This window comes from Cygnus atratus, chromosome 17, assembly GCF_013377495.2.
Source record: "Cygnus atratus isolate AKBS03 ecotype Queensland, Australia chromosome 17, CAtr_DNAZoo_HiC_assembly, whole genome shotgun sequence".
NCBI lineage: Eukaryota > Metazoa > Chordata > Aves > Anseriformes > Anatidae > Cygnus > Cygnus atratus.
Genome location: NC_066378.1, coordinates 6,423,824 through 6,442,534, shown reverse-complemented (window position 1 = coordinate 6,442,534; position 18,711 = coordinate 6,423,824). Strand labels below are relative to the sequence as shown.

At 38.6% G+C, this 18,711-nt stretch overlaps 1 protein-coding gene across 1 annotated transcript; it reads right to left on the bottom strand.

Annotated features, from left to right (window-relative positions):
- Window positions 1-3,576: 3,576 nt before the first annotated feature.
- On the bottom strand, window positions 3,577-18,086 carry TOP3B (DNA topoisomerase III beta). The gene is made up of 18 exons (XM_050714189.1): window positions 17,906-18,086; window positions 17,666-17,825; window positions 16,866-16,997; window positions 15,760-15,866; window positions 14,280-14,354; window positions 13,155-13,351; window positions 12,560-12,716; window positions 11,345-11,458; window positions 10,350-10,440; window positions 9,886-10,040; window positions 9,549-9,654; window positions 8,567-8,713; window positions 7,619-7,792; window positions 6,714-6,842; window positions 6,309-6,458; window positions 5,732-5,832; window positions 5,275-5,476; window positions 3,577-4,085 (listed from the first exon to the last, which is right to left on the bottom strand). Exons 2-18 carry the CDS (start codon window positions 17,733-17,735, stop codon window positions 3,604-3,606), a joined length of 2,589 nt encoding a protein of 862 aa, XP_050570146.1. The 5' UTR covers window positions 17,736-17,825; window positions 17,906-18,086; the 3' UTR covers window positions 3,577-3,603.
- Between the last annotated feature and the right edge of the window lie 625 nt (window positions 18,087-18,711).

The window sequence follows — 18,711 nt, the reverse complement described above, 5'->3', positions numbered from 1 at the left end:
AAAAAAATCATCAACTTTGAAAAAGAGAGCCATTATTACACTTTTTTTTTTTTTTTTTTTTTTTTTTTAGAGTGGGCTTTTAATTCAGTGATTGGAAGGTCAGTTTTGTGAAGGATCTGAGTGTTTTGAATTCCTGCTGAAACTGGTAAGTATTTAGCACTCATGCCAGGCTGAAGCATCTGGCACTAAGTTAACTGTGTTCAGCAACAGAGACTGCTGAGGTTTTTAGAGATTCCTAAGTCATTACTGTCATGGAGATTCTTATCCCACCCTTTCCCTTTGTATTCCTGTGCTAAACTGCAGTGGCCTGTATCCTATTACCAGTTCCAGGAAAGCAGGCAAAGCTCTGCTGAAGCCAACAGCAGCCTTCCTCAAAAGCAGTTGGCAGGATGGGCATCTAAACATTGCTCTTCCCTTTGGTTCCTGGGTGAATCAAGATTTTTTTTCCCACATGGGTTGATGTTCTAATGCCCAGATCCAGACTAGATTTGGATGACAAAAATCACTGAGGAGTTTGTCACAACCTGACGTAACAACTTGAACACAACAAAATGTTCCCAACTGAGTCCCTGAAAGCCACAGCAGGTTTTACCAAACATATACTGTTTGAGCATCAGCCCCAGTGGATTTGGCAGAAGAAAATCTATCAAGGTTCAAAACAACTTCCAACTTCATTCCTCCCAAAATTCATTCATGAACATGAGTCTTGTTCAAGATTTATCCCACATACAATTATCTTTGGAAAAACAAGAAGTACATACTGTGCAGCCCTACAGTGGCTTCACATAGGAAAGACCAAAAAGTACTTTCAAAGACTGCTGGGAAACCAGCCAAGTGGGAAAGCTGCAGCATCCTTATGACCACTCCTTACTGGCACTTCCAAGAAAAAAAAAAAGTTTTTAAAAGTTGAATGATTTAAATGAGCAACCATAGGTATGGGATGAAGTCAACCCTTCAGTATTACCAGCCCCAAAGTCGCCACTGATCACCTTCAGACAGATGTTTTTTTGTCTGCATTGCACCCTTTCCCTGTTTCTATCAGATCTGACCCTCTTTTTTTAATTCCTTTCCATATAATCATCAGATCAAAATCTGTATTTTGATACTCTCTATACTCCCGAGCACCGTCTGTCCATTTTTTAGCATCAACTTTCCAGGGAGACCTGCTACTTCTCTCGCCCCAAGCTGACAAAAGCAAGCATCCTAGGACATGCTAGTGTCATCTCAGACATGGACAAGCATGCAGCCATATAGCACAGATAATTCATTTTTGTTTCATCACCTATGGGAGCCAAAACAGTCTCCTTTCTTCAAAAGTGACTAACGCCACTTCATGAAGCAACTTTCCTAAATTGTAAAAGCTTTCTCCGGAGTCTTTTCCATGGAATGGAAACCAAAAGTAGAAAAGATTTATTTCATAAGCTGTAACACCTGTTTCTCCAGTAAGAACCACAGACATGATACATACAGCGCTCACCTTACTGTTAGAAACATCTCCAACAACTTCAACATTTTAAGAAAATTCTTGCTCTCTCACACCTCATAAAGCAATCCCAGGAATGCACCTCTTAAGTTTTAAACAGAAACTGGAAGCACTCGTAATCTCCACCTTCTTCCCGCTCCACTCTGAAGACAATCGTCACCACCAGCCTGTGTGCCAGGTCACAGCACTGACAGCTCGCTGAGGCACACCCTGCAATGCCTTCATTCCTCAGGCACAGGCAGAAAGAAGACCTTTGCCATTTGTGGTAGTTAAAAGGGAGCTACTCAAACCTTCCAGAACACTTAAGAGGCTCGTTCTATGCATGACAGAAAGTTCCCAGCACTTAATTTCTACTGGGACTAATTCAGCAAAGAGATTTTACAAGGAAACGTTTGCCTGAAAATGGCCAAAATAAAAACATAATAAATAAATATATTTTTTAAAATAAAAAAAAAATGGTTCCCACACAGGTCAAAAGCCACATGGGATGACTAATGACAGGCTTCCCACACTTTTTTCCCACACTAAGTATTGCAGAAATCCCAGCCAGCGGCACACACAGCAGCAGAAGCTAGCTGAACACACAGGTATTTTTAAAGCAGTATCCTAGCGTATCCAAGCAGGCTACAGGAGTTAAGAAAGGGCTTGAACAACAGAATCAATACAATCCCCTCTGAAAACTACTATAGTTTATGCTAAGCTTTATGGCCTAAGATGTTACAGCAAGATGAACTTCAAGAGAATAAACTACTCAGTCTAGGTTAAGGGAGATACAAAGAGTTTGTTTTTACCAGAAAGATGATTTAGTACTTGGGATAAAAACAAACAAAAACTACAGAAAAAAAGCTTCTACCTAAATCAGTGTCTTTTAAGTAATACTGTTAAAATATAGGTCATGTTTGAGCTGTAACTATATGAACATTTGATCAAAGGAACAGGGGGCTGCAGTGTTGTGTGTTTTCTCTGTTCAGTAACTGCACACAGTGCCAATTAGAACAGCAGGGTTGTACAATACCTTTTGCAGGGACTCATCTTTCCATTCTGTTTCAAGTCAATCACGTGTCACGTTGCTCTGCATATTCTGCGTTCAAATGCAGCGGCCTTTGCAGCAAGTAAAACCGATGGTATCCTCTCATCCGACCACAACTAGCACTGAAACTGTTTTGGGGATACAGATGATACAAACTGTACGTGATCAGATGGATCAGCTATGTGCACATGGAAGGAAAGGAGAGAGTATTACATATTTGTACAGCATTAGATTTTGTAGTGTGGAACCCAGTGGTTAGATACAGCTCCATATAATGAACCATGAGGACACTCCTCTAATTAGCCAACACTGACATGACAATGTGGGGGTGCAGACATTACAAACTGTATTTGATCGGGTATGACCAGCTATGTGAACAGAGGAAAAGAGGAGCACGAGAGCTCTATCTGTCCTCCAGCAGTGGGAGGAGGTCTCACTTAACTGTGACTCACTGACCTAAAGATACTTGGCTGCATGGCCCATTATTTGGGAATCACTGCTCAAGACAGATACTCCCCTTTGTATTTGGAATTTCCAATTTGTATGTCTATTGGCATTATTCTCATATATTATTACATGCAGCAGAGAGGCAGATTTGTAGTGCTCTTATTATTGCAGATGTAATTTAAAAATCTGAGGCTACTAATCATTTACTAGAAGATGAGAAGTCAGATAAAACAAAGCCCATTCCACAACTAAAAGCTACAGCAGCATAACACCGATCTTAATCATCTATTATACTCTTGGCATTTGTATTGCTGACAAAGGCTTTGGAAGTGACAGAAGAGGAAAATTTCATTTCCTTTCAATTAGCCACAAGTAACAGTGTAGGTAGACTTTCTCAGTCTCCTTCCTGTTTGTGAAGTCCACTTGGACAATTGAATTCCAATTAAAAGCTTAAAGGCTTAGTCACTAACTGATCACCCAGAACAATTTGTTTGCTGATTAAACCATGATTAAATCTTGGACTGTTATACCGCTTTAACTTTTCTAAGAACAGGAAAGTGATAAAGATCAGAAATACTTAAAATGAACTTAAAGAGAAACAAATTTTTATAAGAAGTTTATTTTTTTTTGTATTGTGCAGCCGTTATACAAAGTAAGCAGCCAGAGCTGCCATTTTGTCCTTGGGTTTCTTTGGATTGGGTCTTCCCCCAGGCCTCCGGCCTTTACCTCTTCCTCGACCCTGCCTTCTTCCTTGTCCCCCACGATGCATGGGGTGCCTCATGGCTGCGTGTTTCAGCTCCACCAGGTCTTGAAACACAGGGTCACAGAATACGCAGCCTGAATGCTGGGTCTCATCACCAGGCAGAGGAGATTTGGCTTTGTTAAAATCTACATCCACAAGGGCTGCATCACACAAATCACACGTCTCTGGTGACACTCGGACTTTGTGGGCATTCTCAAAGAAGTGCACGATCACGTTGCATTTGTTGCAGGCCATCTTCCACTTGGGACCTGATGTCGAGTCTAGCACCAGAACCCCATTCTCACATTCAACGCACTGCCCAATTCCAAGCATGCTAAGAGAATGCTGGCATGTGGGGTGGGTGCATTCATTACAGCCCATTCCTGGTGGAAGAAGAGTAAAACTATACCACAAGGAACCCTTTACATCACCACTGCTCAGTTTGCAGGAAGAGAAACACAGAACTGAAAGACAGCTTAGTATATTACAGGTTTTCTAAACCACTGCACAAAGGAACATATCCCCAAAAGGCAATCTGACTTTTCAGATACTCAGAATAATCCCTTGCTCTGAATTTTTTTTATTAATGGCTTTCAGAATTCCTAGACAATGCCACTGTACAGTACATAAAGCTTGGATATATTAGTGATTAAAAGAAATTGTTTTCAGTGAAACATATGGATCCTAGCTACTTCATTTAATACTTGCACTGTATGCTAGTAGCGTAAGATGTTTTTAATTAAAAGATGGTAATAAAACGATGCCAAAAAGCTCCTGATATGCAGTCAGAGCTTCCAAGCGCTACCTTAAATAAGTTTTGATCTCACGTTTATCATACTAACTGTTACTTTTTTCTCTTCTTAGTGTGTTACAAGTTGTTGAAGGACATATCTCTGCATCAAAATACAATTCCCCTACTCTCAGAGAGGGCCTTAAACTATATCCCATCCATATATTATGCATTAGAAAAGTCAAGAAATTAACTTATTTGTATGTACATATTTGCTTTTATAAAATCTGTTGTGGTCCATTCAACATTCTGAGCATTTCTCTAAAAATTTTAAGACATGGCTATATGACTAACAGTGAAGTGTTTCTCTAGCCACTCCACATAAGCCACTTTAGAAAATCACTTCAAAAATAGCCAATCTTGAAATACTTGAATTCATGCACAAAACACAGCTATTTCAGTGAAAACAGCTTCAGTAAATTCTAGGGCTACTGAAATAACAAGAATAGTTTAAAAAATACTCGCCTCTCTCTTCTGTCTTACAGCAAATGTAATAAGAGTAGCCTCTCTTGTATTCAATAAAATACACAGGAAACTTTTGCAAAGATGACTAACATCTTTGCTAGTGGTGATTAAAGCAAAAAATAATAGCGTTCAGAAGTGAGTTAACTAACACATTTTGTTCACCGATTTTGATATGAATTTTAGGTATCTAATATAATTTGAGTAGCACTTTATACTAAGCAACCCTCATTAAAAACTATTAAAAAAGCACAGTTGATAAGACTGCACCTAACTTATTTCAAGTGAAGGTGATGCCTGCATGTTCACAAAACTCCTACCTTTTTTCATGTCCCTGAAGGGAGGATGGTTGTAACAGTATGGACAGAGAGGGTAGCTCTTTCCTCTGGATCCAGAAGACCACAGCACCAGCTCAAAGTCATCCAGGGGGCAACGCAACTCTTTGTAGAGTTTAATTGTACCATTCTGTGGGAGACTGTAGGTGTCATCACAATGAGAGCAGTGCAGACGACTTGGTTTCGCCTGGAAGGAGAACATAAATCTCCAGAACATCCGTAATGTCAGTAGGGTTCAAAACTCACAGGAAATCCAACTGTGACCACTTTCTGGTTTGTAACCCATGGAAAAGCTCCATCAGACTTCCTGCCTTTCCACCCCTACCCAAGAAATTCATTACTGACAACCACATTTGAATCCAAATTCAGTAATGGAAAAAGGGTTTCTACTCAACGTCGCCCAACAAGTGAAGTTTAAAATACAAGTGTGATGTGAACTTACCTGAATATACTTCATGAAACGATGGCATTTGCCACAGCGGGAAAGAGGTTTACCTGTGGCAGCTAAGGGTGAAAAAGACACTTCCATCAGCTCATCCATACCTGCAGAAAAGATTGTAACATTTATGTTAGAATTCTAATTCCTAGGAGGAAACCTCTCACAAAATCATCTACAGGACCTGTGAAGAAGTAATGAGAATAGTCAACAGCTTATTTCAAATAGTTATTGTGAACAGTTTATTCACAATGCTCTTCTCTGTTTAAGATGACTTTTTATTTAAAGAGTTTTGTAATAAGCACACACAAACACACTAGGGTAAGTACTTCAGCTAGTCTGCAGCTTTTCAGAACTCAGCACTACACAGTCACAAATAAATCTAAAATGGAATTTTAGAGACATGATTGAGTTTATTTCCCTCTGGAGAGGGAATTCATATGACTGGAAACTCCCAGTCACAGCACAATTTTCAGTGAGCCTAAACCTCTGAAAAAGCAACCTAATACTTAAGTACTTTCTAACAGCGTCTTTACAACAATTAAGTAGTTGCATAGATTTTTACATGTAAAACAACTTTTACCTGCAATAGAATCCACAAAATAGTGAAATTTCCTTTTGAAGATGTCAAGGGTGTGCTCCAGGACCTGATGGTAATTTGCTTTACCCAGAGCTATTAAGTTGAGTTGCTTTTCCACAGCACTGCGAATTGTAGGAAGAACTAACTCTGCATCTAACAGAAAACCAGAGATATCAGCAACAGAGAAGCAGTAATGAAATACCAAAAACAGTAGGAAACTGCCCAAACTAAACTGACATCAAAATAAACAAACAAGTTTTAATTATTATAGCTTTTCAAATTAGTGATATTTTCCTAGATGCATCATTTCAGACAGAAACATTACTTATACAGCAACAACCGCCTTTGACATATTGAAGGGGACAAAAGGTAAGAGGATGGGTTTGGGGGGAAGAGTATTTGACTGACCTATTTTGTAATAACCATGAACCAGAACAATTCCAAGATTTGTAGGCTTTAGTCTCCGACCACTCTCTACTGTGACATAGTTCCGCTGGCAAATGTTGTTGATGTGGACTGGAATACTTGCATCAGTTCCTGCCACACAAAGGAAGACAATACATCCATCAAAGCTTTCAAGAAATTACTTATTTCTGACTTCTCTGGTTTTGTATCATATTACAGCACTTCTTAGCTTAAAATGCATATACTTTTTTACTGCTACCCTGTTTCCAGTGGATAATTTCTCTACCTACTAACACATATGTTCCTTTGCAGTTCTGAAAAGTCTGAAATGTGTATTTTAACCTTAATCCTTTCATCTCTTCCAAGGAATTAGTGACAGAAAGATAGCTATTCTCACAATCACTTGTTCTGGAAAAATACAGGAGGAGACTATGTTCTTCTCGACTGGACTTGTTTATGAAAATGTATTGAAGGAAGCAAGTCAGATCGAAAAAGAAAAATAATATTGTGATAAATTGTATAATAAGATACAGAAGGACTACTGGAGCCAGCAAAGCTGAAGCACGCTGTTCTGACAGGAAATCATTCCTAAGAATAGGAGTTGCATTCTTCCACACAACATCAGCTCTTTCTAACAAAGAAGTGACAATGATGGATTATGAAAGAACGTTGCTTTGGCCAGAAACTAGGCATAAGAATAAGAAGGGGAAAGGAATATTGGGGAATAGAGAATCCACTATCCACTAAGAGGTGCTACTGTGGTTTGAAGGGAAAAAGATCATTACTGAACCTATTCAAATGAATACTGAAAGGTCACTGCTGACAGAGACAGCTCAGAGAAACGATTCAGAGCCTTTGCTCTCTTGATAGATGCATTACAGGATAAAGTAATTTAAGTGAGTTCGTACCAATGCCATGCTTTTCCATCAGAGTGATAAGTTCTGCTTCTGTTAGGTAATCAGGAGGACTGGTTTGCTTTTCCAGCAATTTTATTTCACCAATTGGGAAAAGATCTCCTTTCTCACAGTGCGGAAGGCTCTCTTCTAATGGTATGCTGTGCCAAGGCATAATTTCTGTGAACCCTGGAGGTAAACAAAGTAATGAAAGATTATCTTCACAGCTTTCAAAAGGTCAAGATATATGTTTCTGATTTTAACATGGGCTACATTATACAGATCAAAGTTTGCCATACACTGCCATACATACAGACTGTTTGCCATAACATGCAGACAATATCTGAAATACTATATCAAGAGACAAGATGTCCCATGACACTGCATAAAATCTGTTCTGTGGGTGACTTGAGTCAGGATGATGTATGGAGAGTAAAAAAAAAAAAAATTAAATAAAAAAAAAATCTTTCCTTGAATGAAAGCACAGTTCCAGAAGTCTCACCAAATGCATGGGAAGAGCTTGTTAAGAAAATGCAAATAGGAAGTTGTATTAATGCAATAAAGACTACTGGGATTGCTTGCTATGAAGATCTCAGTGGTGAGGTACTACACTCTTCTTATTGACTAGAAACTGAGTTTCTTACACTCGTGGAAAAAAAAAATCCATCTTTGTATAATCTAAACCACAAAAGACATTTGCTGTCTAAAAAAAAGCCTGTCTTTACACTGGCAAGCGTAGCATTAACTCTTGAAACTACTACATGAAAAATAAGACTTCTTCTAGTGTAATTGAAGTATGGAAATGAAGACAAAGGTTTGGTCCTTGTGACTTCAATAGCTCCAAAAATAAAAAGTCTTCAAAATTCTACTTGTCCCCAAAACTTCACTTTTATATCCATCCAATGAATATATGGGAAAAAATAATAATCTGTAGCTGACTACTTACTTCCTCATTAGTCTTACCTGGTGAAGTTACCACTTTTCCAATACAGGTAAACCTTTCAGGGCCGATACTGAAAGAAATGGTGGTTTGTAGGTACTTGCAATCAGCGCTTACAGTGGCAATAAAATGCCTAGTTATATACTCATATAGTCGCCATCCATCTCCACCTGAAGATAAACAAAATCTTAGTCCCACAAACCAAGTCCTGCAGCTCTACATAAAATTTGTACTAAAATTTGCACCAGATTTCCACAGCTATCACAGGAGAAACTGGTACGTGAAAGAAAAAATTCAAAAATCCATCAAAATCTACTAGTAGAAAGGTTATCCTGCTACGAACAGAAACTAATTCTTACTCTTGTGCTTTCAATATTCCATCTTGCTGTGTATAATAAAAGTCTTACATGGCCATTTAATAACCTTTACAGTTACTCAAACTTTTAACATACTTAGTTTTTCTATCAGAGATTATTTCACTGATTCCTGAAAATCAGAATTTACCCGTTTTCTACAACAATTTTAGTTATTCCTAATAAACAGCACAATCCATTTACTATACTTTAAGTTTTAAATTCTTTTCAGAGATTACACCATATAATCAAATCTTACATTTTAATATAAGTAACACTTACCATAGAGACCAATTTAAAATGCAGTTAACGTCTGATTTACAAACAGAAACATACAATCAAATTTCAATACTTAGAAGCTACTACTGTGGGTCAAATTTCTCTAAAGGAAAGTATGAAATACTGTGTTAAGTTGACTACTCCTTGTTCTTAACAGTTTTAGGGTGCTGAGAATCAATTACTGAAGAGCAGACCAGCTCTGATCTTCACTGTCATCAGAAATTAAAGTTAAGACTAAGTCTGCTCTCTCTCCAGTTCCTGAAATTCAGATAATTATATTTTATGTTAAAATCCAGGGATTTTCAACCCAGCCCCTGTAACTCAAGGAACCACTTTCATCACAGTGTTCTAACGCTATTCAATTTGTCTATACCCAATTCTGCTTCTGTTGCAGCTTTCATTGGAGTGATGGGAGGATGGTCCCCTGCATCATGGCCTTTCCTTGGACGATTAATGCCTTCTGATAGCAATGCTTTTACCTGGTGAAGGACAAGAGAGAAAATTGACTGAAGTGGATAACAGGTCTCTACTATCAGGTTAAGAAACTTTTCAGATCAAATTTGTAACAATACAATGTCCATAAATAAAAGCAATTACAGGCATTTATTGTTTGCAAAAATCTAGATTAAGACATACCAGGTAAGACATTTCTGAAACACTAACTAGAGAACAATCTGTTGAACAGTACAGGTTTTGCTTCATATACTCACAGTTTCTGCCCAGTAGGGATTATTGGCTTGCTGTCTCAAACATCCTTTCAAGTCAAAGTTTTCTGGATAATGGGTAGTTTCTGTTCGAGGGTAGCTAATATAACCCTGCATATAAAGACGCTCTGCTATTTGCATGGCATGTTGCGGACCCATTCCTGAGATGGGATAGGAGAGAATGAAATCATAATCACAGTGATGTGTAGATGATTTTGTTAGCTGTGTTCAAAAGTATTCATTATCAAAGCATTTAAGTAAATCAGTTTGGCCTTTCTATAAGACTTCTGTCACCTTGATCTTACCCAGCACTTCGCTTGTGACAAGCTTTCTAAACTTGTTCCTTCCGCAAAAACGATACAATATAGGGAAATGAGGCTATCAAAACATGTATATGCTTGATTATTTCAGCTGAGGAGCCAAGGTATTTTGGTTTATATCAGTGTGAAAATCTGAACTTGTACACATACCTAAAGCAGCACTGGCCACTCGTAGCATTTCTACCGTGTTCAGAGCCAGTGGTCTCTGCTTCACCTTCTCTTTTTTACTCACAGATTCTACCTAGAAAATAGTATTTTTCCAGTAAAAGTTCTGAAGCTTGGTAACTGATAAATATATCATTTCCACTGTGACTAGAACCATATGGTATACCTAACATTACCTGTTGCCATCATATCTGTGGGTTTTTTCTTAGAGCAGTACCACCAATATATTTTTACTTTAGGAAATCTGACTGGAGACAGTTTTACCAAATTGTAAAGTTATAGTCCTGAGGTCCCTTTGTGCTATGTGATTAGACCTGCAACTGGAAATGCAGCAAGGTAGCTTATTGCTATCTTTACTTCTCATTTAACTAAGCAGCACATATGTCGGTGTTACAAGGATTTAATGCTTAATCCAAGTAATGGTCCTAACTATAAGGATCCAGATTTTTAAAAGCATCATGCAGTCTTTGAACCTTGATGGCTGTAAACACTTAAATCCAAACATACTGCCAAACAAGTATTGAACAGAACAGAATTACAAGTTAATTGGCTATAAAGACTGTACCATACACATGATTAAAAATTTAACTGCAGGAATATTGCCATATAAGTAATTAAATTCTGATTTATACAGTGTCTCATGGGAAATAAGAGGTCTGCTTGGAGAGTTCTGAACTGTATTTCTCAGCAGGTTTAGTAATGAAGACTTCCTATCATGAATGATGATCACTTCTGAAGTCAATATTAAGAACGGGCCTTCTGTTGAGATGACCACACTAGCATAATATGAACTACAATCAAGAACCTCTTGACTTTTATTCTATTTTATACAAAGTTGAATGGAATAAATAATAATAAAAAAGATACAGATGATATTCTACACCCCTCTTTAACAGAAAACAAAATGCAGAAGATGAGATATTAAACAGTATTTCATTAATGTGAAATGTGCTCTATCAACACTTCATACATATTTGTACCTTTGCTTCTTTTGCCATCTTCGTTATATTCAGGAACATTTGAGCAATCTCACGATCAAACACCCTCACTCTATCCCAATCCAAAGTGAGAGAACTTTCTTTTTCAGGATTCACCTAATGGTCAAAAAAAATTTAATTGCCACCAACACTATTAATGAAAGTGTGAGAATGCACATTTCCAACAACAATCCAGCAAGTAAACCCTAATAATACCCATTCTGCAACACAAGTGCTCCAAACATGCAGTTATGCTCTTTTTCCCAGGGACTTCTGAGAAAGATAGAGTAGTTGAGTTCAGGAGCCATGAGAATGACTAGAATTATTCTTGCAGTTAATTGAAATACCACACTTATTTTAGTGCTAGGAATAGCAAGAGCTGAAGCAGGCAGAAATTTAAAGTTTATAATTTTGATCTAGCAAAACTAATTCTTTGTATTAAAAGTAAAGTGTAACTAGGTCATATTTCAAGTCCCACATACAAAAATAAATATGAACCAGACAATATGAGAGCATGAAACTCTGAAAACAGGCACCAAATACTTCCTGGCATGACACACATGAATGAGATGTATCAGAAAACAGATGAGAGTAGATGCTAGATTTCTTTTTTATTATTATTATTTATTTTAAAATCTAAAAATGGCAACTTCTTACCATCTATCTTTTATTTGTTTAAACAATCCTTGTCATCACAAGCAGTAAAATCATCTTAGTTTGCTCTGAGAGCTTGGACAGCAGCAAGGCTATAAAACTGCCATAAGCTGCCAAAGTATTCAGAGGACTCAATTGCCAATTAACACAATGAGCATTTTATTTGCTTTAAAATTCCAATACTCAGCAATGCCAATGTTTGCTGGCAGCCTAATTAATTCTTGGATTCAAATTAACACCACAGTCAGCCCAAGGACCCCAGGGAACAAAAGCAAACCGTTTCAAGTAGTCTTTCTGGCTGAGTCTAAGCTTAGCTGGTTAACACTGAAGAATTCTTATAAGCAGCACACAATAACCACTTTAATACAAAAAACTGACATCCTGGAATCTGTTCTAGAGAGAGTGGTGACACATATGAACTGAATGAAAGCACACAAGTAAATTGTAAGCATTGTGAATTCTTGTCAGCAGCTACAAATTTATGAATGGACAAAATGGAAATAAGCACATTTCTTTGTATATGAGGAACACATATTTTTACCAAACAAGTATTGTAAAGCTTACTTTAGCTTGCAGCACCCAGTAAGTCTCAGGCTTAAATGACTGGATTTTGTCATGCCTTTCAACACAGAATCCAAGTGTTGGCGTCTGACATGGCCCAAAGGAGATGAGGGAGCTGTCTAAATTTCCATATTTCCCCTGAAAATACTTAGTCTGAAATCTAAGAAAAAAAAATACAGGAACAAGTACATTAATACCCTCATTCCCATGAAAAGCAAAAAAAAAATCACAAACTTTTATAGACATAAATGAATAATCTATTAAGTCATTCAGGTATTTGTCAAAAAAAAAAATCTCAGAAACATCAAGTCTTAAAGCTAAAGAAGTCATAAATACTTTGCCTCACAGAATCTTGTTTATTCACAAAGAAATGTGGGAGCAAGTCATAAAGGAAGAGTATATAATAGCTGCTAATGTACTTTATCTTAGCTCAGTTAAAGCCATAACACTTTCTTTAAATTTCTTTTTATTTGTCCATGCATAAAATTGTTTGGTTTGGTGCTCAGCAGAATTAGCCACTACAGGTCTAAGGCATATTTTGTGGACAGTGCAGTATTGCTGAACCTTTCACAAAACCGTCTGTAATCTATGCTGTCACCTTGTAAATGCACAGCCAATTCTAAGGTCCAGCTCCTGGCGGGCATCCACTGACAGAGCTTCATTGCGATTGGGTTCTCCCAAATGATTCATGGCATTGCAGATGTCTGTGTCAGTAATGGAACTGAATTTAGCTCTATAAATTGTCCTTTCGCTGCTACGAGGTTTGTTCATAACAGGAAGAACAGCATCAAGAACCTAACAAAGATCAGAAGCACATTTTGTAAGTAATTGAAAGCTAAGGGCTTAAGTCATTTTTTTCTCTTTAGAGGAGAAAAAACCCACACACTCCCCAGAAAATGTTTGCTGACACGTAATTATTTTCTTCATTCGGAAGATGTCATGGCAATACGTTAACTGATAAGAACAGTATTTGTCATACTCTCAGAAGTATATTAAGAATGAGCAAAATTGAAGGATTTATTTATTAAACAGCAAGTGCCAGAAATGAAGCACTATTCTTAGCTAAGGGCAAATAAATCCACCAGTGCAGCTGCAGCATCTTTTGGTGAGTATGTATCTGCTTCTATCCCGGTTTACTTCTATGTATTACCAGGGCACAGTTATGAAACAGTGGTATTTAAAGAACTTAAATACTTGATAAAATGAGGTTCTTTAAAAAAAAAAAAAAAAAGACATTTTTCATTTCATTTAGACTTCTGGGAATAAGATGTTAAAAAAATAATCTTTGTGCAAAATTTTAGTTCTATACCTTTTGTGGGCAGAGTCCAAACTCTTGCTGCTTAAAAGCAGCCTCTACACTCAAAAGTGTCTAATCATCTAATGAACCAAGGACGATAGAAATTAAGTTTTATAAGGATGGCAAAATAACTACTCCAGCTTTGAAACAGTCTGATTCTTAAAGCACTGGAATGTTTGAAAATTTAAGAGACCTTCTTATTCACCTCAGATGAGCAACACCTGTGAAATTGTTTATACTTTTTAACTGACAAATTAGAGCTCAAAAACATGATTTATTTCCACCAAGGCCCTCCGTGCCTTTAAATCTCTATTCAACTTAGTTTAAATTTTACTGTATATCAGTACATCAGAACAACATAATGGTAGTACTGTATGCCACAAACGAATATATTACAGTATTATGAATCTTAGAAAGAAATCTTACTTCAAAACAGATGTTTTCTCCTTCCTTATCACAGTCCAACCACAAGACAATGCAATCACAGCCTCTTCCCTCCACCTGTGAAAGAAATTAGCACAGCTCTTCAGCAATTCAAAAAATTCTCACTAACTGTATAGCTTTTATTTCTATTTCAAAGGTAAACTATTTGGCGCAAAAAGGGTTGGAAGAATGTATTAGAATTGACAAGAACTCTGCTGTACTTAAACAGTGGCTGAAGAGAGAAGCAAGCTGTGGTTCATGGGACTAGAAGTCTGCCTACAAGATACTTTTCTGCAGAACATGAACAAAAATCGGCACAGCTATACAGCAGTGGAAGTCTCCTAAACTCCTGACCCAGTCTGTGTGTGCAACTTTGGGCACAGTTCCTTCCTCTTTCTGCATCTTAATTCCCAGATCATTTAAAAATATATATATTATATATATATATAAAAATACCAAGAACCCTTTTCCTAGCTCGTAAAGATACCATGAAGCCCAAACTTATCTTACAGAAATCAGTTTTATACCACAAATACCTCTTTCCAGAAAGAGTATTATTTTGAAACGACATCCAAATGACCACTTTCCTCTTAGATGCACATGTGAGAAGTGACCAATAATCAGAGACATTTTAAAGCATTTACAAGCTAGGTCTTGCATGTGCTGCTACGAGCCAAACATGCATCCTACACTCCAATTTTGAGAAGCAAGATACTGACAGCCAAAAAAAAAAACAGAGCGAAGGCACGTGTCAATTCAACAAGGCAAAGATTTCAGAAGGCATAAAAAACAATGAAATTAAAAAAAATATCTAATCTTTAGCAAAAAGCCGCTCTCTGCAGGGAAGAAAGCTCTCATTTAGGAATGTACCCGTATCTTTGACTCTAGAACAACTCTAGAATATTGTATAACATACTGCCAAACGCTGCCCACTTTAGGGAAGTAGGAGAATATAAATAAATCAAACATTCAACAGCCTACAATGTGAGGAACAGTACCTTCTGATGGCCTGTTTACCTTAGTAGAGGGAAGGTATGTAGCAAGTATTTTGAAGTACAGGGAATCCTTTGGCATTACCCTCCAATAGAAAACTATCTATGGTGAAAACAGACTCTCTTTCTTATATTAGAGTGAAGGTAACTGATCCACTCTAAGAGCTGGGAGAAGATTACGTTTCTAGTTCTTAAATAGTGCTAGCTAAACTGTAAGATTTTTTTTTTAATAAAGCCAGGCTAATTCACAGCAAAATACTACACCATTTTTTGGAAATTAGTAGTAATTTTTATTGCTTTCCAGAACCACAGAATAATTTCACTTATTTCACTTTTCTTGGATTGATAAAAATAGATCTCACCGCTTTGTGTTCAACAGAGGAAGAATAAGGACAACATATCCGTGAAGAGAATATGCTCCAGAGGAAATAAAACAAAAGAATGACAAAACTGAAAGATGCATCTCAAATACACCTCATAAGAAAGCATACCTGTAAAAACTTCACCATGGTCAGTTTGGGATTAGCTTCTTTCTTTTCTGTGGGAGCTTTACTAAAAAGTTCTGCTGGATCCACCTTGTCCCAGCTGTTGTATTTTCCTGAAAAGCAGAAGTGTATTAAGTTGAGTTATAAACATATATTTAAAAAAGCAAAACAAAACATTACTTCATAAAACACCCTGCTTTCAAAATTTGTCTTGGAAAGCTTTCTACCCTAATACATCTTGCTTTACTGGTTATCTAGGGACCCCTTTTTGTGTGAATTGCAGCTCTAATTTTGAGACATGATAGAAGAAAAAACAAAATACTATTCACCTTTCAGAAATTTTAACATGAGCTATTAAAAAAACTCTTTGTACAATTAACTGGTCATGATGGGGGTGGGGTCTATTTTTCCTTGTTTTCACAGCACACATAAAAAGTGCGCACTGCAGACTGTTTTACCACTCATTACTTTTGGCCAGTTATTATGTCTCAGCCTTGTTATGCTATGGAGCATCCTGTGTCATCACCTTCTCATATCGCTGCATTTGTTCATTTCCATTTCCCAAAAGTACTTGTTGGTGATAATGGTTAGCAATTACATGACACCGTACCTCTTTAAAGCACTGTGTAAATAACTCAGAACTTAGTCCTCAAAACTTGTGAGGTAGTTAGGATCAGAGAAAATAGAGTACTCACGTGACTTCAAAGCAAGTTAGTGACAGGATTACTTGCACGTGATCCTTACCACATTTCTATTTTGTACTAGCTCACTATGGTGCTTTAGAGATTATGCTTTTGGACTCTATTCCTTAATTACTTTTCATTGACAGTAGCAAATTTTTAATACTTAATAAACTGACCTCATCTGCCCTCTTTTTCCAGTAATGTTATTCAGGTACTGGAAAGATAAGTTGCATGCCTACAGTCATGAAAGAAGTCAGCCAGAGGACTAGAAACAAGCCAGGAACTGCTGACCACAAGCAATCTTGTCACCCTCCCTTCCTCTCTAGTTTTCTTTAATGCTCTTCCTGAAGAAAACAGCAATCATGGAAATAGTTAAGTCCTTGACAATTTTACAATCCATATCAGTTAGAACATTTCATGAACAAATACCTATGAAATCCAAAGTCATGACATGACCACACACAGATGTCATCTTGAAATGGGCGCTCTGTCCGATAAATGACCCAGTGTACTCATGCACAGAGCATGCACCATTCAGTCCTTTGCGAGAGGACATGTTTCCTGTAAGAATAAGGTCATCATCAATGGGATTTAAAGCATGCAAACAAAAATAACCTATTGAAATAACCATTGTTTCTTGTGAAACGACATCCCCTTTTGTCTAGGTCTGACAGCTAGGGTCTTCCTGATCACAAAATTCTACTCTTTGATCAAGGCTTTTTTCAAGTCAATTATCACTTTAGAACTTCTCTAGGAGTCTTCATTTTTAACTGAAACTATTCAGAATCTCCTTTAACTTTTCCCTCCCATCAGGAAATCTTTATGCAAATACAGTCAGTTTTCTCGATCACTGCAGTTAATAATTAAATCATTATGTTCTCCACATGATTTATAAAACATTTACCATAGCTTCAAAAATCCCTGAAAAAAAACTAGGTTGGATTGGCACTTTCCAGAAAGCATGTGCACTACCATACGCTACAGCTACAAAGATTCCATTACTCAAACTGAACAGGCATTAGCACGTTAAAATAATAAAAATAAAATAAAGAGAATAGAGCACCATACGGTTATTTCCAGAACCTCAACCTGTGCTAAGCCACTGTTCCCAGGTGAGTGCTGCCCCAGAGACAACCAAGTAGCCGACTTGGGTACTTCTCAACCTCACTTCACCTCCCGTGAAGTCTGGCAGAACAGAAGGCGTGAAATCAACTTATTTTCTCTCCTACCCCTCGAGAGGATCTTGGCGATCGACTGAGCCAGAGAAGGCTTCTCCGCGACCATCAGCACGGTCTTCATCTTCGGCTGGCGAGCCCCACACCGCTCAGCGGTTCGGTGCAGCCTCCTGCAGCCACAGCACGCAGCTCACGGGGGAAACCCGCTCTCGGCCTGCGGGGAGAAAACACAGGGCGGGTGTGCTGCAAAACCATGTCCAGCAACAAATAACCGCGAAGGCCACGCACACTCACACGGATCTCGCAGCTCCGCGGGGCTCCGGTGCCCCGGGCCGGGGAACGCAGCGGGGCCGGGAAATGGCGGCAGCGGGCGCTGAGGGCTCGGGGGGCGCTGAGGCACCGTGAGGGCCGCCCCGCACCTGGACGGGAGGCCACAGCCCCCTTGCGCTGCCGGGGCACAGCTCCGGAAGGGAAGGGGAAGCGAAGGGATGGAAGGGCGAAGGGAAGGGAAGGGGCCGGCCCCCGCGGCAGCGACTCCTGGCGGAGCGGGGGATCAGCGGGGCCCGGTGGCCCCGAGCCCGGTCCCAGCCAGCCCATCGCCGCCCTGAGTGAAAGGAACCGGCTCACCTGCGGATAGATTGGTGGGCGGTTAATAGATATGCAAGTTACTAGTGGAAGAAAAGTCGAGACAGACTCAAAGCTCTTTGTTCTTTGGCATGACTGAAGTTAGAACCTGTTAAAACAAATGTCTTCGTCTGTTTCAGTGCCTGGTTCCCTTTGACATCTGGGGAGTAGCTGGAATAATCAGGATGAGAGTTGGAACCGAGTCTTCAGATATGTCAGATACATATTTTTCATTTTCCTCTACTAAAAGCCCTGTACAAAATCCAACGCCTCTTTTCTTCTTTAACATGCAACACCACGTGCAAACTCCAACCTGTGCTTACCTGTGAGGGGCAGCTGGGGCTCTCCTGAGCGGGGCTGAGGGACTGGGTGCTCAGGGTCCCTGCGCTCCACTTTCCCTGTACACACACGTGTGTAGCTGGTTTAACGAGACACACCAAGTCTGTCCCTGCCAAAGGAGTCCTGCTGACCAGGCA

Bases quoted from the DNA above. Each gene is read 5' to 3' on its own strand.
- TOP3B (XM_050714189.1), bottom strand. From the start codon at position 17,735: ATGAAGACCGTGCTGATGGTCGCGGAGAAGCCTTCTCTGGCTCAGTCG. The intron at 15,867-16,865 runs GTATTTGTTCAT...TCTGCTTTTCAG, and splicing joins CATGACTTTGGATTTCATAG to GAAAATACAACAGCTGGGAC. The intron at 11,459-12,559 runs GTAAGCTTTACA...TTTGACCATTAG, and splicing joins ACTGGGTGCTGCAAGCTAAA to GTGAATCCTGAAAAAGAAAG.